The 27,759-nt window shown below is 38.7% G+C and overlaps 3 protein-coding genes across 3 annotated transcripts; 2 read left to right on the top strand and 1 right to left on the bottom strand.

Moving 5' to 3' along the window:
- Nucleotides 1-2,158: 2,158 nt before the first annotated feature.
- On the bottom strand, nucleotides 2,159-7,519 carry LOC140921506 (uncharacterized). Its single transcript, XM_073371508.1, has 5 exons — nucleotides 6,313-7,519; nucleotides 5,770-5,867; nucleotides 5,198-5,415; nucleotides 3,342-3,689; nucleotides 2,159-2,765 (listed from the first exon to the last, which is right to left on the bottom strand). The coding sequence occupies exons 1-5, from the start codon at nucleotides 7,330-7,332 to the stop codon at nucleotides 2,599-2,601; spliced, it is 1,851 nt and encodes a 616-aa protein (XP_073227609.1). The 5' UTR covers nucleotides 7,333-7,519; the 3' UTR covers nucleotides 2,159-2,598.
- Nucleotides 7,520-7,609: 90 nt separating this feature from the next.
- LOC140921507 (uncharacterized) lies at nucleotides 7,610-11,938 on the top strand. The gene is made up of 2 exons (XM_073371509.1): nucleotides 7,610-7,744; nucleotides 9,801-11,938. The coding sequence occupies exon 2, from the start codon at nucleotides 9,807-9,809 to the stop codon at nucleotides 11,397-11,399; it is 1,593 nt and encodes a 530-aa protein (XP_073227610.1). The 5' UTR covers nucleotides 7,610-7,744; nucleotides 9,801-9,806; the 3' UTR covers nucleotides 11,400-11,938.
- A 2,375-nt stretch (nucleotides 11,939-14,313) lies between these two features.
- LOC140921983 (uncharacterized) lies at nucleotides 14,314-18,202 on the top strand. Its single transcript, XM_073372001.1, has 2 exons — nucleotides 14,314-14,443; nucleotides 16,377-18,202. Exon 2 carries the CDS (start codon nucleotides 16,386-16,388, stop codon nucleotides 18,024-18,026), a length of 1,641 nt encoding a protein of 546 aa, XP_073228102.1. The 5' UTR covers nucleotides 14,314-14,443; nucleotides 16,377-16,385; the 3' UTR covers nucleotides 18,027-18,202.
- Nucleotides 18,203-27,759: the final 9,557 nt, after the last annotated feature.

Here is a 27,759-nt window from a genome sequence, read left to right as displayed (position 1 = left end):
TCTTCAGTAGATTTCTACGGTTCCGAATGCGGCTCACTGAATTACACCAAGACTTGCTTCTTTTTAGCTCAAAGTTTTTCAGTTTACTCACGGTAGAGCCCAAAATCTTCGATGGACTTTTTGAGTCGCCACTAATAACTGTCCTGTTTGGCACATAATTTGTAGCCGAGTTTTCTCTTTTTCCACTCCACATCGTTCATCAAATATCTGTCCGTGGAGCTCATAAGGTTAGATTGATAGGTTTAGCTACAGCTTTCATGAACGGCAGAAGTTATCTCGAACTTGCGAGTAAACAAACTCCATATTCAGCATGGACGCGTTAATAAATACCACTGATATCTTATGGCATGTTTTGGAAGTCCCATGGGGTAACAAAATTGTCTTCTAAACGATGCCTTTTGTGTTTCATACACATGTAGGCGCATAAAAAAATTCTATTATAAATTCTTAATTGTGTTTATGTATCATTATTTAATAAGTCAATTATCTGGAATAGTAACGGTGAATTTAAATTTTCACCAAGGGGAGATAAAAAATTTACTTGTTAATTTTACTTGTTAGGCAGAGTCAGTACTCATGGAGCTTTTGTTATCTGTAAATAATTCTCGGGATAAGGCGTTATCTGTTTCTGATACTAAGTAAATAAACTGCCTCAAAAAATCCATGATAACGAAGGGGACTAGACAATACTAGCACGAAAGAGCATACGCCTTCCACAGTTTTTAAAAAAATAAGAAGTTTAAGACAGAAGCTACACTCCTGCGAGGAATTTCTCGAGGGGAGGGGTGCGGAAAACCAAGTGCACCTCATTCTTTTCCCTCGACCCAACCCTGCCCGTTGCTTAGGTGGAATCCGGAATTAATGTTCTCTCCGATCTGTCGCTGGCTGAGGGTACACTAGCCTGCGTGGCAGACGTTCGAAAGGGAAGCGGAAGAGACTTCTGGCACGAGATCGCGTGCGAGGGAGAACCCTCACCCTCGCGCGCCTTTAGCGTTTCTCAGGCACCCGGAATCCCTTTCCCCTTTCCTTTCAAACGCCTGCCATGCAATAGTCCCCATTTTTCCTCAGGGATAGTAGAGCGAGTGACACGCGAGCGCGCGTGAAAATCACCCCACGCTTCTTGCGTGGGGTGATTTTCACCCGCGCTCGCGTATCGCTTGCTTTACTGTCCCTGAGGAAAAATGAGGACTACTTGTAGTCTAGCCACGCAAGCTTTGGAGGCCCTGATACTCAGGTTACATCCCCATTGCATCCTAATCGACAGCAGCTCAAACTTTTTACGGGCCTGTTTCAGGCATTCTAAATGTAGGAAAGGTGCAAGGAGATGTGTCAAGGACAGTAAACACCAAAGAGAATCTGCTTTATCTTAAAAAGGGTTTTCACTTTTGTTTATTGTTTGTCTCACCACATATAACTGTGTACATAATTGTGTATGTATAAGCACTGTGGAAGTCATGGATGACAAAAGTGATGATAACAAAGGATATAAAGATGACTTGTTATGATGGTGATCACATGTTATGATAGTGATGATGCGTTATAATAGTGATGAGGAGTTATGATGGTGATGATGGTGATTACACGTTATGATGGTCACGACGCATTATGATAGTGACGAGGCGTTATGATAGTGATGAGGCGTTATGATGGTGATTACAAATTATGATGGTGACGACGCATTACGATAATGATGACGCGTTATAATGGTGATGACGCGTTATGATAGTGATCACGCGTTATGATGGTGACCAGTGGAACATGTACACGTGGATGGGTCGCAGATGGAAGGTGCACTTCCTACCAGTAGCCTGCGAGCAAGCTCCCCTTTGGTAACATGGGGGTCAGAGACTACAATTTGAGGGAGTCACGAGAAGTCACACAAAAGCAGCACACGAAAGGAGACGCGAGTGCCCCTCGCAGCTTGCTTTGCTCGCCATAAATGAAGAGCTTGCTTGCAGTCTTCGCTAGCAGCCAGTAGTATATAGCACACGAGCAAGCTTTTGAGGGAGGGGAGTACCGGAAAACTCTCCCTCCTCCACTGCCGTCCCCGAGAGTTGATCTGCGATCAAACTCTTAGGGGGCTGGGAGTAGGGAAAACCCTCCCTCTCCAGCCTACACCCCCAAGAATTGATCTGCGTTCAAATTATTTTGGGAGGAGAAGGGGGTGGGAGAAGGGAAAAACTCTCCTTCCCCTACCCCCGCTGCAGGTTGAGTAGTATTAAAACTATTATAACTACTTTTATAACAAACTTTGCTCAACTAAATTTTGGCATAAATGTTAGAACTCTGACAGTATAACTATAAAAAGGATTTTGAACAATGGTCTCGGAGAAAACAGCTTCTTTAGAACTATAATAATAGCGTTTACCTGTTTCAATACGTTATAACTGTTTCATGGGAGATCCTGGAAAGATTAAAACTTTGTACAACTTTCTTTCTCGTAAATATTTCTTAATTTTACAACTACTACATGTACCAATAGTTCTTTCTGACTTTGTAGTGTTACTTCTTTATGAGCAAAACTTCAGATTTACGGATAGCTAAGACCAATGCAACATTAACACACAACAGTCTCCAAGCGACAGCCTAGAATAACTTCTAAAGATGTCCTTTGAGTTCATCTATTAAATCGTCTACATTAACTTTGTCATCTGTTGTTAAACAACTTCTTAACGTCTTTTCAATCAGTTCAGCAGAGAATCCCAGCTGGTTCACGAGATTGTAGTTGTTTAGCAAGCGATGGGTTTCATCCACATCAATAAGACCTATAAAATAGCGAAGCCTTAGAATTGAAGGAGATATGAATGTGCACTGAGCAATAGAGGGGATCTATTTAAGAAATAGACAACAATATTATTTTCCAAGGCCTTTACTTGATAGACAGCAGAACTGACATCAAAATGTTCAAAACTCAAGTGGATCAAGTGGTTTTACAATAGCCATTTTTATGGTCTTAAGCAAGACTATAGAAAAGTGTTTTCTATTTGTTGGTGACCACGGAAACATTGGTGTTCAAAGAAGCCGAAGTTCGCCACCAAGTAAGGGCTGCAACACACTTTAGCCAATAAAGGCCAATAATAAATGGAAACCATTTGCACTATGTGCACATGCAGCAGTTCTAAGATTCTAATGAACAGAGATATTGACTTCAAATAATATACATGCACTTTGTCAACAAGTGTGAAACCATGTTTCCTACAGCGCGATTTAAGGTTTCCAGATGCAATTGAATCAAGTGCTTACTGTACAGTGTACTTGAAACTAACTATGTGTCTAGTGTGAAGTCAACAAAAATTGGATCCTAAAAGATCAATGAGCTGTATTAGAATCACGACACTAACCTGACTGATCAGAATCACAAACATAAAGTGCATTTGCCAGCTTCATAAACCTCTTGACTTTACTTTCCTCCTCGTGGTAACGCGGTGGATCATAATCCCGATCATCTCCATACAATTTCTTTTTCTGGTGCTGTATGATCTGATCAATTTCTTCTTGCTCTTTTTGAATCTGTCGTTTTTTCTCGATCAGTTCATGCTGACGTCTTAACAGATCTCCTTGCCTCTCATTAACTGGTTCTGATACTTCAGCCTCTTGTGACCTTACATGGTCTCCATTTATACCACTCCCTTCAGGATCGTGATGTTGTCTGTAGCTCCTTCCTCTTCTTTGTTCCTCTAATTCTTTCACTGTCAAAATACAAAATCCAGTCAAACCTCCTGTAAGTGCCCCACCCAAAATACAAACATTTGGTGATACCATCTGCAGCGTGCAAAGAAAGTAATGTCCGATAGCCCGGCACTAGTGGATTTTGCTATCGGGCTAGTGAATTCTATTTTTAACTTGCCCGATGGGCAATTGATGTTTTTTTGAGCAATTTGAGTAACAGAAGAACTGTGAAATCAATTCTGCTCGTCAAAAAGCTTTTGGGGCTAGTTGAAATGACATCTGGGCTAGTAAATGCTTGCTTCAGCTTGCCCAAATGGCAAGCTATAAAAATGTTTTTCTTTTCACCCTGCATCTGAGAAGTGGTCTCTTACAATACAAGAATCAAGCTGCAAAGGGTCTCTTATGATAAGAGATCTGGACCCATTTATTTTTTGGAAGGGAATTTCAGGGCTGTCACAAAGATTCCAGTCAGTTGTAGAGTTATAATGTTCTGTTGGTTCTATTTTTCACTTTGTTTCCTATGAAAGTAACTTGAGATTATTTGTAAGGCAGCCAAGGGATTAACCCTTTTCCTGCCTGAGTGCTTGAAGGAGTTTTGTAAGGTGACTCTAACTTTTGAGTCTGTGGACGAAATCCATGATGTGACCATTCAAATGAAAGCTCTCTGCCTGTACTTACACATGATGCTATTTGTTTTTCAAAATATCAAAAAATGAAATTTGGTAATTTGGTCGAAATTTGCTTTTCGGTACATTTGGCAGTAGACTATGAATAGTCCCCCATTTTTCCTCAGGGATAGTAGGGTGAGCGAAACGCGAGCGCACATGAAAATCACCCCACGCGAGAATTCTCTCTCCCTGCCAAGTGTCGCCTTTTATGGTGTGGGGTGATTTTCACGCGCGCTCGCGTTTCACTCGCCCTACTATCCCTGAGAAAAAATGGGGGACTACTCGTAGTCTAATTTGGCAGTGAAAGAGTTAAATACCCAACCCCTGGCCCTTGGTGACAGCCTTAGCATTCATTGCGTCTAGATTCCAAGTTATGATATCCTTAGTTCCATGTTTAGCATTGAAAGTTCTTCATATCCTCTGAGCAGCCTAGAACAGACCATGCGTCACATTGGAATTTTTTTTTATTACAAACCATCAAGCCAAAAAGAGACTGTGGGTGTTTATGAGAAAGGTGGTCATTTTCTTGAGGTTACAACCCTTACTATATCATTAGGGCTTTGACTAAGAAAATTTTGTTGATTTGGATTGCTGGTCACTTATACAATACCTAGAATGTGGTCACTTGTTATAATAAGTGGTGGTATATGAAAGTTTGAGATTATTAGAAAAAGTCTAAGAGCTTGTGATGTAGTACCTCTACATGCAGGCCACTTTGCATGTAACCTTACATTCATGAATCTCCAAAAGGAGTAAGCCCCTCACTCTTTTACCGTAATCAGCATGCTGGACAGTTGGAAGCTGAAATCCAGAGTAACCCCCCTGGGGGAGAAATCTAATACTGATTGTCATAGTAATACCTAGAATGTTATGTTGTTCTTGATCCATGCTTGTATCATAAGATGGGTACCTGCCTTCATGGCTGACTCCCTTAAGGGGCTGTCTTGTTTCCCACACTGGTCTGTCAGGGGGAGTTTCTAGAACACGCCCACCATTTCTACTGTAACTGTGGCTTGAAGAAATGCTGGATGTTGGAAGAGGCAGGGCTCGCTCCACAAAGGACATGAATTCTAACCAACTGAAATAAGTATATAATGTTTATTTCTTTGTTCATAATGTTGCTATAATGTCTCTCTCGGTGTATTAAAAAGATTACCGACTGTTAAACAGTTAGATCACCACTATGGAATTCATCAAGACGTCTCGTTCCTTGTCAGCTTCTAGGGCTGTAAGAATACACTGATGCAAAGTGTCTGGTCAGTGAACCACGATATTTCTTTTCAAGATAGGAATATCATGATAAAATAATTCAATGTATTTCTTACATCAGAAAATTTGTGAAATCACTGCCAAGTATTCCTGAAATAATTTGAGTGGAGGTGTGCAACATTCTCCCTAAAATCCTCTTACACTATCATAAATTTCCACTAACCTCACTTTTCCAGAGTTGTATCTGTCAAGTCTGTCGATGACCTTGTCTAACAATGAGTTGTTGAAAGGAATATGATGCCGCAAACATATTATCTTTAGCTGAAAGGAAGGGTGAGGAACTATCATCAAACAAAAAATTTTATAGAAAAGGATGTAGAAACATCACAGTTGCGATAAAAAATTGCTTCATCCAATCAGAGGAACTTACCCAGATCTGGGTAGAGACGCAACTTCAGTATGGAATTTCTGCCTTTGTTTCTCAGAAGACATTTTGGGGGGAAACCATTGGTGGCGTCGCGAAATGCCGGCTTTTTTCTCACACTACAAGCCTTATGGCTCACAAAATTTTTCCATACAAACCCTATTTAATTTTTCAGACATTCAATGCACATCAGTCACCTCAAAATTGGCTCTCCACCTAATTTTCTCATGCTCTTTCCATTTCTGGTAATCTTGACGGTTTATCCAAATTTTTGAAAACTTTTGTTTCTCAGCAGATCAGGTGAACGTAAGCTGCAAAGGGCTTATTGAGAGTGTTAAATACCTTTTGTGAGGATATAAATTCTGCTCCTGCCCCATCTTGTTCCTCTAGATGTCTTCTCAATGCCTGTACATGTGCCTGGGCATGGTCAATCTCTTTAAGCATTTGTTCCATTTGCAACAAGATCTCTGTATCTTGCTTATCTTGAAAAGCTTTTCTTGCCGCTATAGCACTCTGGCGGCCTTTTGGCATATCATCAGACCTTGGTGATACCTGATTTGGTTTAAGTGGCAATTTGACTTCAGCCCTAGGCGAATTGCCGGACATTCTCTGTTGGAGTCGATCACCTGGATTTGACGTCAGATCAAGCTTTGGAATGTTAAACTCTCTTGTGACAGATGGTTGAACAGCATTGCTGATGAACTTCAAAAGCTGTTCATAATTGACCCAATTTGGCCTGTGAGCAGACATGAAAATTACCAACAACTCATTTAAAAGCTCTCCTTTAAGAGGAATCTTTAGTCTAAAAAACTCTCTCTCGACTTGTTCCGCAGAAACAAATCCTGTCAAAGTGGAGTCATAACCTGCAAAACTGAGATAAGCATCTTTTAGTTTTATAGTATCGAATCCCAGCAACACTGCATTAAGTCTTGAAGCCAAATCTCTTGTAGACTGATCCCCATCAACTCCTGATTTCTTTTGGATCGGTGGTAAAACTTGCGGCGAACTTGGAGATGAAAATTTTCTCAGGCCTTCCAGAGACTTACTTTGATGATCATCAGGATTTTCCAGTGATTTTAGAATTTTTCGTGGCGGTGTGTCAGTTCTGTTTATCCACGGAGGAGGCGAGATCATAGAGCTCGATTTCTCAGAGTTTGCTGTTGACAAAACCGAAGACCTTTGACCATACTGTTGTCCTGGAAGGCTCCATTCTGCCCGATTAACAGTTTTTGACTGATTAAGTGGCTTTCCATGATTGTCAACTGGAACTTCGACACGCTTCCCACCAACAATTTTCACCTCAAGATGCGGTTGATCATCTCGTCCAAAAGGCGCAAGACCTGCCATTTTGAATGTTTTCATCTATTGTGTAGGAGCTTATCTCGATAAAAAGAGCTCTTCGCAGTTAAGGAAATGATATCTGGTACTTCCATTATGAATGACATATGAAGAGAAACCCAGAACTGTTTTTTCTTCTCGATAATTAACCTTAAGATGATTTAGAGATTAATATAATCAAATCCGCCGTATCACAAGCCCTATGTTGTTGCTAAGGTGTAAAACTTTGAGTGCTGCATACACAGAGTAGAAACTGAACAAAAGGCTTCCGTTTTCCCTGGTTTCCAGACTCCACCGGTTGAAACACTCAGACCCCGGAATCGAAAGAGGAAGCAGAAGAAACTACAGTAGGAAGTGAGCACTGAACTTTCTCATACAACGAAACAGATCTTTGCTGTAGGTTACAGATAGAAAGAAAGACAAGAAAAAGCCTCAGGTGAGTAGTGTGCCGATAGTGAGTGGATTAAGCTTATGGAAAAATTGACTTGAAACGAAGGGTGCACGGACCTGCCACCATTGGTTTCGCTCTCCACTGGCATTGCTATTGGACCCTATTGCCGAGCGATGAAAAGAGGATAAATCAATTCATGCAAATAAGCATCCAAGCAAAACGTAGAAACAGATGTGAAATTATGTGAATTATATAGGGACTCGATCGAACAGAGAAAATGTAAATCACTTATAAATTCAAAAAAGGTATTTGGCAAGTAAAAGAAATTGAAACTTCATCCGCCGGGGTTTTTCCCTGACTAAAGAGTGATCAGCACTTGTCGTGGACGCTTGAATTCATTTATCAAGAAATTCCGGAAATACCGGTTGGGATGTTTTAACAGAAAGATAGAAAGCCGAGAGGGCGAAACAGCTGTCTATGGCTACAATCCCTTTCTGTTTTGAGTTCTTTCGGTGTCGTGTTGATGTCTTGCAGAGTTAATTTTCACGTAGTACGATCAGCATTACAGTATTCTGCTTGCAGAATTTAATATGTCTACATTATTATTTTTGCTGATCAGGTCTTTATAGATCCTACGTTCTTCGGCATATTCGTTTGCGGTCCTTTGCAGTCCCTTGTGGTTAATGTTTGTACTTTAATAGAAAACACGTTTTCCGGGCGTTGCACTGGAAAATTCCCGGGAATAAGTGAAATTTTGAAAAGGTAGTCCTGTTTTCCCGGTGGAAATGCATGTTCCATTTACGAGTTTTCACAAGCTTTAAAATTTCACGACAATATCTGTGTTACAATCTTGAATTTTGGTGACGAGAGCATAAACTTCACTCGATGGACCTTTCAGCTATTTAATGTATAACGGCCATTCTTAGCTAAGGCAGCTCCTAAAAGTCTTAAGTTTGCGAAAATCAGTATAAAACATCTGTCAAATTCTCAAGAACTGAAAAAATGAAAAAGTCTTTTACTAGAATTGGTGTGACTATTTTAAATTCTATTCCGCTTTCTGTCTAATTTTCGTAAAAAAATAAAATCACTACTCCTTAATGTTTTAGATAACGAAGATAATTATTTGAATGTTAATCATTTTAAGAAATTAACCTGATACGTAATTAGTTTCAGAGTCTATTTTAGACTGCAAAACAGTCGGTTTTTTTCTCAAAATCAGTAAAGAAATCGGTAAAGCGTGCCGTACGCCCGTAGGGCGTGCGAGGCGAGAGAAAAAAAAACGTATTTTTAGCGTCTCTGCCCAGGTCTCGCTCTCTGTTTTCAGCCTCGTTCCAGACCTTTTGTTTGACTTCTCGCGCGTACTTGAATACGCAAAAATACGGACTGTTTTGCAGTCTAAGTCTACTTTCAAACAAATCGGATTATCCCTGTACTTGAATTGATATGTTAGGTGTTTCTTTCTGTATGTTATTGTATTTCTATTCTTTTCCTTCTCTCTTTACTAGTGTAATTTAATTTAATATCGTCTTTATTTAAAATTTTAAATAAATTTTTTAGATTAGCATAAAAGCTATTTGCGGGGCATAAAGTGTTGTAAACTTTATAGTTCTGTAAATGAATACATTGTTGTCGTTGTTGTTGTTTCCATGGGCGTTTCCTAAATTGTTGGTAAATGAAAAACGCACCGTATGACTCCGGCGGACGGGGGGTTGGGGGGGGGGGGGGGGGCATTCCTAGGAATTCTTGCTTTTAAAAGTGTACCACCAAGTTCTCTGAATCCTTACCCTGTTTCGGGCCAAAACGTGCCATTTTGCACAGTCGTTCTCAAACTTGTTCTCTCTAAACACATACTTGTTTTCTCACCCGCTGGATTGGGAAAACGTTTCTTCCTTTCCTTGAGTGAGCAAAAATGTGAAACGTCCTCAGCATCAAAGCATATAGTGAGAAGCAGGCTATGAAAGCTTGCACGATATCAGGTGCCGCATGTAAGAGCTTAAAATCAGTACCCTTTCAATGTTTTGGGGGGATTATTGAGAATTAAACATCATTTGGAATAAAGCAGATATACCAGGGATTGATGTCCTTCTCTCTCTCGGTTTAGATTGAAATGGAATCATCTAAGTCTGGCGGAGAAAAATGCGCTACTTTCTTTAGTGATCTCGAGAAACAGATCAAGTCTTTGCGAAAGAGTCTGTCTCATGTTTCTGCCTCGGGAGACTCACTGAAATCCTCTTGCGAAGCCAAGTTGACTGAGATCAATGCATGGGTCACTGAGCAGAAAAAGAAAAGCAAGGAAAAGTCAGAGAAAATACCCATTGAAAATGTGGGTAAAGCTCTCCAAGCCTCAATAAATGGCATGAAAAAGTTCAAAACAGGTAGCGGGAAACTGGAAATTGCTGAAGGCATTTTGGAGATAGTAGCGAGTATGTCAGAGTTAACAGGTGAACCTCATAGTCCACTGAAAGTAGTCTGTGTAATCGTCAGTGCTGTTCTCTCTTATAAGAGACCGGAGCAAGCGAGTGTGGTAGATCGACTCGCAAAAGTTGTACACGAGCAACTTTTAAACTTCAACACAAAATTGCAAGACCATAAATACAATGGTTTGAAACGCCGCCTGTCAGACCAGTTTACACAGTTGTGCACGATGAGGTCAGGGGAAAAGCTAGACGATCCCAACTTATGGAGTGACTTTATTCAGTTCTTAGGTGAGCTGTCAAACAGATTTGAAGCACCCCTGCCATTTCAGTATGACAAAGGATCTCTCACAAAAGATCCTGATTTGGCAGATTTTGTGACAGCTGTGGTGACTTACTGTGAGGCTTACAACTGCTTCATGGCTCTTCTGATAATTGCTAAAGGAACATTTGAAGCCTTGGGGCAGGATTACAAAGACGAACAAGATGTTGTGGATCGAAGAATCAGCTGTCAGCGGAATGATGCGCGAGAAAAACTATCCTTCTTCTCAGATGCAAGATTTCTGACATTTCTTGGAAGGATGCCCTATGAAGGAGGAAAACTTTTAAAGATCGTCGCTTTAAGCAGAAATATCGAAGGTAAAGGGCTGGTCGAAACAGTCAGAAGAAGCTTAAGCTTGCCGCCAATGCCTGATTCAGCAACGGTTGAATCTGCTGCAGCTAAAGTAGCGGGCCAATCAGTAAAGTTGCGATTACAAGGACATCACGTGCCTCCTGGATATGGCTTTATGTGGATAAAGAAACATGTGTTCGGTCCCCCCCTTTGGCTTCAGTGCGTCAATGAGACAGACTTTCCCATGAAGATTGTTTCCCGCGAGAAAGGTGGGAGAGGCGAATTAAGTTTTATTCACGATGTACAGCCTCGTTCATCCTGTCCAGTAGGCTTTTGGACAGCAGTGTTCTTTTCTTGTGGATATATGATCATTTTTCTGAATGGAAACGTAAGCCACGATTTGACACCACGGCCAGGAGATACCAGAGCAATAGAATTTGCTTTCTGCCGAAATCATTTTCTGAGACTTAAGATTAACATTCAGGATAACACTGGCAATGAGTTCACTCAAGGGGAAAACGCTTACAACGCTATGAAGTCTGGTGAAGCGAAGACTCTCTACTGGTTTGACCGTGGAATGCACTTTATGGCAAGAGCAGAGACTCTTTTATGGCCAACTCTTACTTGGCGATTTGTGATTCAGAACTTTGATCCTCTTGCAATACGAGATTGAAGTATATAGTATTTGCTTGAGGGGGAGTTTCTTACCAAAGTTTCAGTATGGAGTCCTTATGAACAAAACGTTTAAAAACCAAAGTCAGTAGCGGCTGTTTTTGTGCAAGAATTAAGAACGAGAATGATTCTTTTTTGCATGCATGAAAACAAATTTTGGTAGTCTAAAGCAAATTTTAACGTTCTTCACTTAACTTGTTCTCTCTTAGAGAATTGCGTATAGTATGCCGTCTTTGGTAGCAGTTGGTCTCAAGATAAGATATCAGTTTAATATGGCTAAAGAGAACTTCGAAATTTTACAAACTGTGATTTTGAAGGTTAAAAAAGAAGCGAAGGTAACGAGCCTGCCTTCAAACTGGTACAGTCTTAGTTCAAATTGCCAGAAACGAACTGACACTTAGATAGTTACATTTGAGTGCAGCGTCTCAACTTTGTAAACTCAAGAGGCTCCTGTTACACTATGTTTGACCATGTTACCCCTTTTTTGACTTGTTTTTCAGAATTGGAGTATAGGACATAAAGAAGGGGAAAACTTCTTCATATAAGAGTTAAAAAGCGAAAAGATGAGTGCAAAAAAGTTTTCCAATAATGTGAAATCTAAAAGAAGAGTAAACAAATTTGAATTGAGCTGTAGAATTTAAGTATTGAAGTTGAAAATTTAAATCATGAAGTTAAAATTCAAACAATGAATTTTGGCGGGAATCGTACGCCATAAGACTGGGCGTTTCTCTCTTTGTCCCGTTATTCTCTCTTGTCATTACCAAATCGTTATCCCTTTTAGCCCCAGTATCCAGAATCAAATTCTCCAAACTGATCTCTATACATTTCCGTAAAGAATGTGTTCAGGGAATTTGATGAAAGATCAAACCATTTTCTCTTTGGTAATCATTTTATTAATTCTCATAACCTAATCTCTTGATAATGTATTGGCATAATCAGGAGAAAATTGACGTCGGTCACCATTGGGACTTGAAGGGTTAACTTACACTTTTCCAGAAAAGTATATTGATACGTCATTTTGACATCAATTGAGTTAAGAAGGAAGGTTGTGTCCCCACACACTGAAAGACTGACTATCGATGAGAGACTTAATAGTTCCAGCATTTCGATGTTATGTTATATATCAACCCTATAAGACATGGTGCCACTGTTTACCAAAATGTTTAAGCGCATAAAATTTAACACAAATTTTCTTTAGCTGAATATCAATAAACCTCATTAGCAAATACATATGAATGTTGAGATTTTAAAAACACCATGATCTGGAAGACGATAGATAGCAGTGGTGCTGTTCTATGGAATAGTCTTCTTCAAACATTAAGGCAAGCAAAACGCCTACGTAATTTTAAGTCACTTTTACACAGTTGCCGTATTTATTCGATTAACTGCCCTGGGCGCTTATTAAATTTTTGGACCTTGAGAGTGGGAGCTTATTCGAGGTGGGCGCTTATTCGAGGCTGGGAGCTTAGGGACGGACCATTAGAAAAGTTATGGCGGGGGGAGGGGAATTTTCGAGCCGCAGGAATTTTTTTTCGTCATCAAATTCCTTGTATGAATTTTTTTAGGCTATAGCATGAATATTTTTTTAGGATTAATTGGCGTGTAAGAATTTTTTTCATTTAATTTTCGCTTGCGCGTACTTCGTACTTCGCCCGCCCCCCCATAAGTTTTCTAATGGTCCTTCCCTTATTAAATTTTCACTATTTTCAGCAAGTGAAGTATGTTTATTTTGCAACAAAACAATAAATGCTAATAACAAAACGCGAAGAAGTAACAAAGCAATGTTTCTGTACAATACTCTGAAAGAAACTCCTTCCTCGGGGAAGTGTCTTATTAGAATTTATTCACTCAAGTGGGTGGGGTGGGGGTGAGCGCTTATTTGAGTTTGATTGGGAGGAGGAGGGGTGGGCGCTTATTAACTTTTTCTGCCTTTGGGATGGGCGCTTATTCGAGGTGGGCGCTAATTCGAGGCTGGGCGCTTATTCGAATAAATACGGTATTATAATGTCAACTAAGGCACGGCATTCATGGAAAACAGGCTTTTTTTTCGTATATACTTAATTGAATATTTAATACTGTATTTAGCGGAACCCAGTAAATGTAATTAAGGTTTTTAAATTTGTAATAATACTTCATGCCTAATGAATTTGTAACACGGTGCGACATAAATAAAGATCATCTTACCTTACCTCCTTACCTTAGAAAAGTTGTCCTGTCATGACATGGCCAATCTCTATTTATACCCCACACGCTGTTGACGTAAAACAAAGGAAACTAAGCATCTTTTACAATAAACGTGCAAACGCTAATGTCCCCATAACATATCGAAACATAGAAAAGAAACACATTGTTTTCAACTCCGATAACCTAAAAATTGAACAAGACCGCAAACGACAGTGCCGGCTCCTGGTTAGGGTATTAAAGACCCCCCCCCCCCCCCCTCCCGGGATTAAAGACAAAATGCACATTGCGGCACGGAAGCGAATGTAAAGTTCTGAGAAATTCTGACCAATATTTAAACGAGGATTACCCCGAAAAGGTCAAAAAGGGTCACTGAAGGGAAAAAGAAGGAATTATGTTTCGCTCTCAATCTGATTAGTCATGAATCAGTGTTCCCGCATGATCGCTTTGGCTTGAACAGAAAGATCAAAGAAACAACAGAAGCAAACTTTTCCGATGAAGGTGGTCTTATCTTACTTAGCTCCCATGATAGCCTGTGTACAGACCTCCCTCCCCTCAGGATTTTCCCTGAGGGGAGAGGGGTCTGTACACAGGATACTCCCATGATCAACGACCAGTTTAGACACGAATACAGTACTGTTTTTCTTTCCCTTGCGTGATTTGCTTAATTGGGCGTAGCATAGAAGGGTGTTTTTTCGAAGTGTTTTCCTGGAACACTTGATCAGCATTGGATCGCAAGTCACATGCACATCACGCTGAGAAAGGTCGTTTTAATTTTCATCCAGCGCACAATCGGTGTTATTTTTTCTCGTCGATTCGAAAGTTTCGGACCTGAGATTGTGGCCGTAAAAAGCCAACACAAGGGTAAGTAATGTCGTGCAGAACTGCAATGAAGTTTACCTGTCACAGTAGTTAAAAAAATTGATAAATTGCACGCAGAACAAATGAATGCGAGTTGAATAGTCTTCCGATCTTAAAGTGGGGACAAATTCAGCTGAATCCGCTTCCCAAGCAAAATAGATTAGAATGCCTACCTTTACATACGTGTTTACATGCATAAAAGGACTCTGATTTTTCAGCTTCGTTTCACGATTGTATTTTATTCATGATTTGTCACAAGTATAGCATAAAACTCAACTGTTTGTGACCTTAAATTATAACCAAAAAATTGTTCTGCCTGAAGAGGTCCAGGGTTGGCTACTACGCGAAACAGAACTGTGTAGTGCATTTTAACCCAAACTATATTTAATTACGCTGTCATTTTAAGAAGATAGTTTCCATGCACTTTTGCGCTGCCCGCAAATGGTTATGTTGCTCGCATTGAGAGCTGATGTCAGTACACTGAGTAACGCATATCTGATGAACAACTTACGTCTTTTGCGTGCTCTCTCTTGGTTCCGGCTTTCTCACTAAGGAGGGGGACACGGGGATTAAATGCGGTGTTACGGCACAGGGTCCAGAGAAGTTTTGTGTGAATAAATGAATTACTTATTTAAAGTCTCACTTTGAAAAATGTCTATACCTGTCGCTTAGCACGATTAATCAGCCCAAAGGGATCTTTATAAATCTACTGTAAACGATTTCTTAGCTTCTTATCTGACCCAGATCGACTTTTGAAAATCAATAACCGCAAGCCATATCCTCGCTGACGCACGGCACGTCGCCCGAAGGGCGACCGAGGCACGAAGTATACTGTAAGCCGATCTGGCGAGCCCTCAGTCTCTTGGTTTGCGGTCTATAGAATGTGTAACGAGACTGTAACGCGATCAAAATAACCCATTTTTTCAGAGGTTTTCGACGGGTTTCGTCTGGACCTTGTGGTTGCGGTGAATAAAATCCCATCTTGCGGTGTTGCGGTGTTAAACCGTGCGGTGTGCGGTGTTTCTGGTTTTAAACCTACGGTGAAACGAAATAACTTGCGAACACTGTGCAATGTTGTGGTTTATCATTTGGCCGTAGTGACTGAAACGAGGAACCAGGCAAAACGAGCCAAACGACCTAAACGATCCACAACGACCCAAAGTGATAAAGAACGAGTGTTCAAAACTAATAAACAAAAGATCGACAACGACCCAATAAAACAAGCCAAAACAAGTTCTGCCCTCCTAGGAACGTCGGGTAAAATTGATCTCACTGCTTTTTTTATGGCAGGAGCGAAGCCTGATCTGTGTGGTCTTTTTATACAAAAAAGACTTCAAAACAAATGGATGACAGGCGAAATCTGCATGGGTTTGTTTTTTTCATGACTGTCATGGGCGTTGTATGCATTTTTCTATCTGCAAGACAAAAAATAGAGTTCGCAAAAATAGGAAAAACTCACTCTCTACTTATCACTAACCAGCTCCGAGATAACCATCCCCAATTATATGGAGATTTGGATTAGATTAATCGTAGGACCAAAATTAAAATTGCGACGTCGGTGTTTAGCCACTTTTTTTGTGATGCGGTTTTTGTTTTTTTTTTCTATGGCATGTTGCGGTGTGGACGGTCCCCCAATGCCCCCCTCACTGTAACGGGAATGAATTTTCAGTTCCTTTCCTCTCCCGTTATATAATTACTTCTGACGATTTACCTAGATTTGGGATTTTTTTCATTTTAATATATTCGTATGAATAATTCTTGGCGTTGTCGAAACGTCGTGATCAATAGCATACTGACCGTGAAAGACACGATAATCGAACGTTAACCTTCACATGCCACAATAAATATTATCATTCATTGTATTTTAAGGTGATTGCTTCAGACAACACCATTACATAGTGAAAAATCACTTGTCTTTCTCCTTTCTCACTTCTAGGCCTAAATAATGGCTGCACGTTACCACAGTCATTGTCAAAGTCCATCTCTTCCATGCCCCGATATCAAAGAATGTCTGGACTCATTGCGTAGGTGTGTGTCAGATTTTGTGGACTCAAATGCCAATCTAAAAATAGATATCGAAAGAAAGCTAAGAGAAATAGAAACTTGGGTTACAAAACAAAACAACAACAGCGAGGAAAAAACGAAGGAACTAAGCCCTGAAACAGTGGGTAAAGTTCTTAAAGTTGTCCAAGTGACGGTGAATAGTATCGAGAAATTCAAAAGTGACGATCCCGTGGATATCGCTATAGGAGTTTTAAACATCGTCTCTTCGATTGGGTCCGTCGTTGGTGGACCTTACGGGCCGATAATTACTACAATCTGTGGCATTATTAGTACAATTCTCAGTTATGGCAAGCCAAAACATGCACAGCCAAGTGTGGTAGATCAACTCGCAAAAGTCGTGCACAAGGAACTAGTCAACTTCAATCAAAAGTTGCATGATCAAAGATTCCAAGGTTTGAAGGATCGCGTATGCAACCAGACATCTCAGCTACGTACATTGAAGTCAGCGGAAAAACTAGACGACACCAACTTGTGGAATGACTACGTTCAATTTATGGGTGAGCTTTCCTACAGACTAGAGTCACCTTTGCCATTCAAATACGAAAAAGGATCCCCCCTCACAGAAGATCCTGACGTAGCAGATTTTGTGACAGCTGTGGTGACTTACAGCGAGGCGTACGTCTGTTTCATGGCACTTTTGTTGGCTGCGAACGGACGATTTGCAGATCTTGGGAGAAAAGAAGACGAAGATGCGGTCTATCGTATTATTAAACGCCAAGAAGAGAAAGCGAGAGAAAAGCTTGCATTCCTGTCTGACGAAAAATATCTGACCTTTCTTGGAAGCCTTCCCTATGAAGGAGGAAAACTGACGAAAATCGTTGTTTTAAGCCGAAACACATCAGGAAAGAGGCTCGTAGAAGCAGTCAGACATAGCTTATATTTACCGCAATTACCTGATTCTGCGACAGTTGAATCTGAAGCAAGTAAAGTGTCCAGTCAGTGCGTTAAGTTAAAACTGGAAGGCCATGACACTCACTCTCCCCAGAATTCTTTATTTCCTCAGGGCAACAAAACTGTTGTGGCCTTAACAAGAGTGCTGGTAGGTGTCATATTTATTGACTTCATTAACGAAACAGATTTTCCCATGAAGATTGTTTCGGGTAAAGTTGGACGGAGAAGATTACGTTCCGTCACTTTCACCCACAACGTCCAATCTCGATCAAGTTGTTGGCTGGAAACCTCACAGCTCTCATCCTCGCAATTTTCAACCGGTGGGTACATTATTCTCTACCAGAACGGAATCCTAAGCTCCGAAGAACAACCGCCTGCGACGAATGTTAGAGTCATCGAGTTTGCTTTATCAAGTTTAATGAAAATCAACATCCAAGACAAAACTGGCAGCGAGTTCACCCGTGGCCAAGACACTTACGACAAGATGAATTCTGGTAAAGCCAAGACACTCTACTGGTTTAATAATGGGGAACACTTCATGGCAAGAGCAGAAATAATTAGATATCGATCTGGGCCGGTGACCTTTCGATTTGATGTACAGGACTACGATCCTTTGGCGGTGAGTGATTAAACAAAAACAGGATTTGATGGCTTGATCGGATGGAACTGAGTCGATCAAAACCTGAAACGCCGATTTACGAAGAAATTGACCTCATTCATTGACTACGAGCATACTAAAAACTGATTAGTATGTAATGATTGTATGGAAAATTCACTGAAGGCAGTAGGGAACAGGCAGGGAAAAAGGTACGGGGAACGGGGAACGGGGTACGGGGTACGGGGTGCGGGGAAAGAGCACGGGGAACGGGAAAATGAAAAATGGTAACACTGTAGACCTTTTAGTAACTTCATTCCAATTCTCTGTTTCGTTCCCCAGGTTCCCCGCTCCCCGTGCCCGTTTCCCGTTTTTATAGTAAATCCATTAAATCAGTGTTGAATGGCTTGCTAATTCAACGTTAAGCCTCCAAGGTTGGTATATCGATATGATTTGAATTTCGTTAACATGATTTGCCGAATCTGGAAGTAACACTATTGCAAAAAGACATAAAAGGAATACAGCAATGAATTTTTCAAAACAAAGAGTACTTCGTCTACTACGTTGTGTATCATGCGTAAGAGAACCATGAACCATTCAATGGCAATTTTTTTGGACCTAAATTGTGTACCCTGTTACTCTATCACAGTTTTCTTCAACAACACTACATTATGTGTTTCATATTAAGCTGTTTTAAAAAGGGGACAACGATAAAACCTAAACACAAAGTAATGCACCTATCAATGTAAACCCCGTGGGGGGGGGGGGAGTGCGGGCAAGGGGTGGGGATTTGACAAATTTTAAAATTTTTCGATCAAATTCCCCAGGGTGGGAAACGAAAGGTCAATCAAAAGTGTCAAAAAAGCCCCCACCCCAGGGGAAAAAATCTAAACAAACAATGCTATAATACTATATAAAACGAATAAAAGAACATTTCAGACACGTTGTTACGACTTTTATTTACGGTTAACGGAAGCTCCATTAAATTACTCGCTGTAATTAAGTATTTTCTCTCTCCACTAGCATCTCTTATCTTGAACAACAAAATCACTCCAGGAAGATTGACCGTGCTATATAATATTAACAAAACGTAAAATGCTTTATAACATCTGCTCAACATGTCGGAACAGGTCGGATCAGTGACCCATAATGACTTCTGACTTTCATGGTGGAATTCGATTTCAATCGAGTTTTACAATCAGATGGGAACTTGAAGATAAAAAATTCCTCAAAATAGACATTATCTGTTTAGATGACAGTTTAAAGTATCGGATTATGGCGATTAAAACAAATGAAAACTTCATACCTTTCAGCCCTTTCTCCAACAACGTGACTTTCAGGAAGCCTCGAGGGACGGACTTGGTAACTGCTTCTGAATTGATACTAGGCTTCTGTCGGTCAAAGTCAAATGTCCCGACCCCGGGGTCGCCTCGCACGATCAAAAGCCCGACAGCGGGGATAGTCCCAGGCATCAAAATCCCCTCCCCTTGCCCGCACTCCCCCCCCCACGGGATTTACATTGATAGGTGCATAAAGAAGGCCGTTCCAGTTGTAGTAATCTGACAAAACAATGATTTATTTTGCATGATTATATTCGGAAGAGAACCACGAAGCATTCAATAGCCAGTTGGTTCTGAACTTGTTGAATTTTTTGTCAGTGGATACAGCGTTATTTGACTTCACTAAGCTGTTTTCGAAAATACAAAACATGGGAAATCTGAAAAAAATATTTAGGGTAAGTTAGCCTTAATTTAACAAAATGACATTAAAGTCAAATAGCTAAGAAGTATATAAACTACGTCATGGAACGTAAACAGGAAGAGTTAACTCAATAGTAACTAATTCAAAATTACGCTTCCCTTCTTTGTTTAAGACGGTATGCTTTGATATACTTAAGTTGTGATCTGTAACCCTTATGTTAACGAACAGTTGTATACAGCCAGCTTGTAAGTGAATATGTTTTAGCAGACAGAGAAAACTTCTCATTCTGTATGTTGTTGTTTGACTGGCTCTTGCTACCATTGCTTTATTAAAATAGTGTTTTTAACCGTTGACAAAATTATTCAGCTGATTATTGCTAAGTAATCACTGTAGGTCAAATTCTTGCTGACAGTAATAAATTCTGCAGGGCGTACAAAGCTTTTTAATTTTTAAAAAAAAAAAAAATGCAATCACTTTATTAAATAACCTGTTAAGCGGTTAATGAGCAAGATAGAGTAGCCATTTTTATAAAGAGTAGTTAACTTGCAATCAATCCGGAGTACCCTTAACACTGAGCAAATAGTGATATTGGACTTTCGACCAGTTGATAGTAGCACTTCAGACACTTGAGAACGTCTCGCGACCAAAGTCACGACAGGGAACCCAATGAACTGTTTGAATTTATTCAGTCGTGTTGTTTGCACTTGAATCATAGCTTAGTTCAATGTTATATTGTTTGTCCGAGCAATTTGTCAATTAGTTGAGGCTGTAGTATAAAATGTCGACAAAAAAGAAAACAAATCTGTCATCAAAACTTTGAAAAAAACTAGAAAATTTAAATTTGGCTGCTTCATCAGTAGGATTCCTTAAATGTTTTCGTTTTAAACCTAAAACCCGTTTACCAACAATCGAAAATGAATCTGCATTAGGCAGAAATCATTTTAAAGATACTCATGAGATAAAGCTGTGTTACCCGAAGAGTAGATCGGTTAGTGGAAATATTTTTAGTATATCAACAGTATAAATTAGATATATTGGACTGTTACTGATCTCTGAAGGCGACACTTGAGTGAAAACAGTTTCGTTCCTTCCCATCTAACTTATTACTTTTTTTAAAGAAGCTTTCAATGTTTATACTACTACATGAGAAATTTCTGCAATTTGATTGGCTTAGAGCACAGTGGTATCTCAGCTTTTTTTTTTTGAAATAACTACATGTGAAAATTACAAACCCTTTGCGGGTAGTAGTATAAGCAAATAATAGCATGATTTGTACATGATATTTGGCATAAATACCACTCGTGATATTTCAAAATCGTCTCATAATGTATTGGGTAAAGCTGTTTCTATAAAACGAAAAAAAACAGCTGAAATGTTACTGAAATACAGTCCAGAGATTAACTTGATTTAATAAATAACTTTGAAGTGAAATAGCTCAAAAGTATTCAAGCAATGCATTAGATCATAAACATGAAGAGTTAACTCAAAGATAACTGAGAAATTGATGAAACTTTGCGTTTATAATACTAGAAAGAAATCGTTGAATTGAGGGATCTGTAGAAAAACCTTTATGAAGAAGATTTGTTACTCTAAAAAGTAGAATGATTTACTTGACGTATAACCGTTATGTTTCAAAATTGATTTAGCATACAGAAACATGCTGTACGTTGTGGACTCGGGTCTTAAACTAGAATAGACGTAATGACTTGGGCTGTTTTAGAAAATATGAAACAGGGGAAATCTAAAAAAAATATTAAGGGTATTATAAGTTTGACTTAATTTAATAAACGATATTGAAGTCAAATAGCTAAGAAGTATCTAAACTACGTCATGGAACGTAAACGGGAAGAGTTAACTCAACAGTAACTAATTTAAAATTACGCTTCCCTTATATGTTTAGGTATAGACTAGATATGAGTATGCTTTGATATAATTAAGTTGTGATCTGTAACCCTTATGTTAACGAACAGCCAGCTTATAACTGAATACGTTTCAGAAAAATTTCATTCCGTCAAGGACTGGATCTTGGTACGACCATTGCTTTATTAAAATACGTGTTTTTGGACATGACTAAGCAATCACTTTAGGTCAAATTCCTGGTGACAGTAAAAAATGCTCCGGGGGGTTTAAAATGCATAACAAAGCTTTAGGAGTAGTTAACTTGCAATCAGTCCGGAGTATTCTTACCACAGGGTGTAATCAGGAATATTGGACTTTCGACTACTTTATAGCAATACTTCAGACACTTGACAACAATCAACCGGCGTACTTTCCGTTTTCGCGTTTCTCGCGGCAAAAGTGATCACAGGAAACCCAATGAACTATTTGATTTATTCGTATTGATCATCTGTGTTGTTTGCGTTTGAATCATTGCTTAGTTCCATGTTACATTTTTTGTCCGACGCAATTTGTCAGTTGGGTGAGGCTGTTTTATAAATTTTCGACAAAAAACAAAACAAAATCTATCATCATTCTTAAAATGTTTTCGTTTCAATTTGAAACCCATTTACCAACAATGGAAAATGAATCTACTTTAGAAAGAAATCATTTTTAAGATTCATATACTCATGAGATTAAGCCGTGTTATACCGGCGAAGGATAGAGCATCTAGTGCAATTATTTTTAATATTTGATATATTGGACTGTTGCTGATCTGAAAGCCGAAACTTGAGTGAAATCTATCTTACGACTAACTTTACTGGAATGCCTTATTGATTTCACAAAGAGCTAACGATGTTCATGGATATTGCTAGAATTCCCTTATTCCCTTAGTGCCATGAACTTTTTCCAAACAATGTTTCTAATGTTTCCATTTTGTAAGTGTATTAAGTTGAAGAGAAACAAATGAACCTGTTAATGGCTAATTGTTTGAACTTATCGAAACTCGAATCTGCAAGGAATGTAACTAAGATAGTACGCGCGCTCTGATTGGCCGAGAGAAGTGTTTGCATGAGAGTATATAAACATTGTTGAGATGTTTTGCTTTTCGCGCGCTAATCACGAAAGCACAAATTTGAAAAAGTTTTGGAGTTCAAAACTCGACAAGTTTACTTTATTTACCTATTTCTTCGTCGGCTGAAACTTGGAACATCTTTACAAACAAGCTGCGAGAAAAATCCGTATTTTGGAAAGCATCTTTTTGCAAAACAAGAACTGAAAACGTGTGCAAACCTTTTACGGTTCTGCACACGGTCCAAAAGTTCATCTCTTTGCAAAAGTCATAAGAACAAATCATTGAATCGTTGGAAACAATGTTTCTTTTTTATGAGTGCATTGATCAAATACGTTGTTTGCACTTGAATTTTTATTGCCGAAGTTGAATGTTATTTTCTTTGCCCAAGCAATACTGTGTTACTTTTGTATTGGGCCGTTAAGGCTGTTTTATGAAATAAGAAAGAACAAAACTAAAATCCATGATCCTACGAAACAAATCTGCTTCAAAATAAAGAAGACATAAAAGGAATACAAAGTACTTTTCGAGCCAACGAGTACTTCGTTTATTAGCGGTGAGTTTGACGTAATTTAATAAATGATATTGGACATATTGGGGTCAAATAGCCAAGAAGTCATCTAAACTACGTCTTGGAACGTAAACAGAAAGAGTTTACTTAACGGTAACAAGTTACTCACACCGAGTGTAATTAGGAATATTGGACTGTCTACCACTTGATAGCTACAATTCAAACAGTCAACCAGCGTACCTTTCCGGTTACCCGTATACGGCCCAAAAGCCCATCTCGCGGCAAATGTCACGAGAGGAACGTTCTTGAGGATCCGGCGGAAGACATTCATTCATTTGAGGAGAGTAATACTAGTTGTGATCTGTAGATATTATCTGAGTAATTTATTAAACTGAGAAATTAAAGTTAACGTTATACTTGACGTTAAATTTATATGTCATAGTTAGTAATTTAGCAAAGAGATAAAGCTGTACGTTGTGGACACGGTTCATGTAAAACAGGTATTTAAGAACGTAATACACTTACATTGTAAGGACGTGAGGGCTCTTTCCGGTCACGTCACAGAAACATAACTTCTTTTTTCCTTCTCATTCGGCTGATTTGATTGGACCGGCAAATGAGGCGCCTGTCATAAAAGTCCACCAGTTTTCTTGATGTGTTCACTCTGCGAACTTGCAAGTATCGAATTGTTTAAGTTCTAAGGAAACGAGTTAACGAAAGCAAGGTAAGGTAACATTGGTATGTCAGAAAGCTAACATATCGTAAATAAATAGATAATCCATGTTAGGTCGATGGCACCTGTGCTTTTTGCAACTTTTAAGGGTTAGACACCATAAAAATACTGTAGGAAACAGCCTTCTACCGAAACTAGCTGAAAATTGTTTACAACATACGTACCTTTCCCAGTCATCAGGGAAGCCAAAATATGAAGCTGCATTATGTAGACATGACCTCAAAACTGTTGAAGCCTTTTCAAAAAAGACTCTAATACAGAGCTACATTATTTTATTTATTGATATTACTTCGATAATAAATCTAACTTTAACTTGATCTGCTTTTAAATTCATCGAGAAACACAGAAAGAAGCATTGTAAAAAATAACCTGTGGGTTCACTTTCTCTGAAAAATCTGAATTTGATCGTTCTTCGTTGCTGTTTTTCAGAAATGCCAAAATCATGTTAAAAAATGTAGTTAACGCACCTTAAGAGGTATATAATTGTTTTCGCTCATTGTTAGTGCTCAAATAAACTTTGACACATGCACATAAAGCACAATAGAACTTAGACGGTACTTCTTTTTGCCCGAGTCTGTTTTTGTAGAGCTAAGCCCGCACTTAACAGCAAAAGACATTTTTAATTAGGCTCAAATATCCGGACTGGACACATTCGTCTTTTACAGGGCTAGGCTATTGCCGTAATCTTCCGCTTAAAGGCTGATCTACTGCTGTAAACAAAAACAATACATCCGGTTATAAGCTCTCCCGGATAAAAGCCCCTCTCTACATCATGTGTTTCAATTTATTTGTTTTGCGACAAGTACTTTCTAAAACCCTGTACTACTGCAATCACAAAATTGCAAAAAGTTTGAAAAATAACTTTATTACTTCTTGTTAATTAACAACTTATTATATAACTAAAAGTAAATTTCAATATTTTACTTTACAACACCGAGTTAACAGTCTTCAACTTCATGTAAGCTTTAGTTCTTTTCCACAAGTCAAGTCAATTCGATTTATAATGACGTTTGAAGCTAAAGTAAAAAAACAGTAAAAGCAATACTTATTTTGATGATCACTGCTATATAGTGAGTGATTTTACTTGACCCTTGAAACAGATACTAACATCTAGTGAATACAGCTTTTGCTGTTCATTACGAGAAAATACGCATTCATTTGCGTGAAACGGCGCCCAATAGCACGGAGTTACATTCATTAGCGTAAAAAAACGAACATTTGCGTATAAATCAGATTCAATTACAATTTTTTCATTTTAATCAACATTTAATAACACTTTTGGGCATTCATATGCGTCATTCGGCATAAAAAAGAGAAAAAATAATGTACTTTCATTAACGCCAACATCCGAGTCATTAACACCATCTTGAAAGTCATGATAGGGACAATAGACACAGTTGTCTTCAGCAACACTACATTATGTGTTCTATGTTAAGCTGTTTTAAAAAGGGGACAACGAAGAACCTAAAACACAAAGTGAAAAAGGTTTCCAGTTATGAACCTGACGAAACAATGATTTCTTTTGCATGATTATATTCGGAAGAGAACCATGAAGCATTCACTGGCCAGTTGGCTTTAAACTTGTTGAATTTTTTGTCAGTAATATAGCGTTATTTGACTTCACTAAGTTAAGCTGTTTTCGAAAATACAAAACAGGGGAAATCTAAAAAGATATTTAAGGTAACTTAGACTAAATTTAACAAATGCTATTGAAGTCAAATAGCTAAGAAGTATCTAAACTACGCCTTGGAACCTAAACAGGAAGAGTTAACTCAATGGTAATAAGTTACTTAAACGTCCCTTTTATTTTACTTGTAAAGATATTTTTGTGCTTTGATATAAGTTGGGATGTGATTGTAACTCTTATGCTACTGAACGCGGAATGTAACGTTATCGCCAAATAGACCTTTTGCGTCCAGCAGTAGCTAGTATAAAAACTAAGAGTGCAACCATTGCCTTTTTTTTTCCCTCCTTTCCTTCTCCTCTCTCTTTATTTTTCTCTTTTCCTTTTCCTTCGTTACTATGATTTTGGAGATTCTCGGGCTCAAGAAACGTGCGTTTTGATGCTTTTTCACGCAAATGACTGCAAATTTCGTTAGGTTAATTTTCAAAAAATTGGCTAGATATACAACCAACTTAAAATTGAATACGATTTAGCAGACATAGAAAACTCGCCTTCAAGGACTGGATTTAGTACCATAAGTTTATCATGTTTTTAGACACGACAAAATTACGTTTAAGAAATCACTTAAGTTAAATTCTTGCGGGCAGTCAAAGTAAATGCTGAGAGCGGTATAATATGAATAACACAGCTTTTGTTTCATTTTTTAAAAATAAAATCACTTTTTTAAATATACTGTTAATCATCAATAGTGTATCTATGTGTATAGAGAGGAGCAGTATTCTTAACAACGAGTGTAATCAGGGATTTTGGACTTTCGACCACTTGCTAGTTACACTTGAAAACAGTCAACCAGCGTACGTTCCGTTTCTTTAATTTCCGAACGTACGGTCCATAAGTCCATCTCGCTGCAAAAGTCATGACAAGTAACCCTTTGACTGATTTATTCGAATTTATCAGCATATTGATCAGTTGTGTTGTTTGCGGTTGAATCATTGCTTAGTTCAATGTTACTGACTTTTGGTCCGAGCAATTTGTCAATTGGGTGAGGTCGTATTATAAAATGTCGACAAAATACAAACCAAAATATATCATCAAAGTTTTGTAAAAACTAGAAAATTTATTTGCCTGCTTCTTAATCAGTAGGATTCTTTAAATGTTTTCGTTTCCACCGGAAACCTGTTCACCAACAATGTAAATCTGCTTTAGAAAAAAATCATTTTTAAGATACTCATGAGATAAAGCCGTGTTACCTGAAGGATAGAGCAGCCGTTTTTATTAAAAGTCAATATCAACAGTATAAATTAGATATATTGGACTGTTAGGGCCTGTTTACATGGAGGTGGGGGACCCCAGATAGGTGAGGTAACATATGGCGGGTCACCCCACCTATCATGTAAACGTGATCAAATGAAAATGAGAGATTATATGGACAGGCGGGTTACCACACCTAAGCGGGTTACCTCACCTACCTGGGGTCCCCCACCTCAATGTAAACAGGCCCTTACTGATCTGAAAGCTGACTCTTGAATGAAAACAATTTTGTCTCTTTCCATCTAACTTGATGAATGCCTTACTGATTTAATAAAGAGCTAACAATGTTTATGGATATGGCTAGAACTTTCCTTAATACAGTTTTCCAGAAGTGGATGTAACTCATGAACGTTTCGAAACAATGTTTCTAATGCTTCCACCTTATGAGTGTATCAAGTTGAAGAAAAACGATTGAACCAGAATCTGCGAGGAATGTTCCGAAATGCTACATCAGTTAGTAGGATGGCCAGCAATACATCATTGTTTGAATGTGTATTGGGTAAAGCTCTGTTGAGGAAACGAAAAATCAGCAGAAATCTTACTAAAGTACATGCAGTCCAAAGATTAACTTGATTTAATAATTAAGTAACTTTGAAGTGAAATTGCTCAAAAGTATTCAAACTATGCATTAGAGCGTAAACAGGAAGAGTTAACTCAACGGGACTGACAAATTGATCAAACTTTGCGTTTACTGGAATGAAATCGTTGAGTCGAGGGTTGTGATCTGTAGAAAAACCTTCATGAAAAAGATTTGTGACACTAAAAAGTTGAATGATTTACTTGACGTATAACTTATGTTTCAATTTTGATTTAGCATGCAGAAACATGCTGTACGTTGTAGACATGGGTCTTAAACCAGATTAGACGTAATGGCTTGAGCTGTTTTAGAAAATACGGAACAAGGGAAATTTAAAAAAAATATTTAGGGTAAGTTTGACT

Source organism: Porites lutea, chromosome 12 (assembly GCF_958299795.1).
Source record: "Porites lutea chromosome 12, jaPorLute2.1, whole genome shotgun sequence".
Lineage (NCBI taxonomy): Eukaryota > Metazoa > Cnidaria > Anthozoa > Scleractinia > Poritidae > Porites > Porites lutea.
Note: the sequence above shows the minus strand (reverse complement) of the source record. Positions and strands in the feature narration are given on the sequence as shown.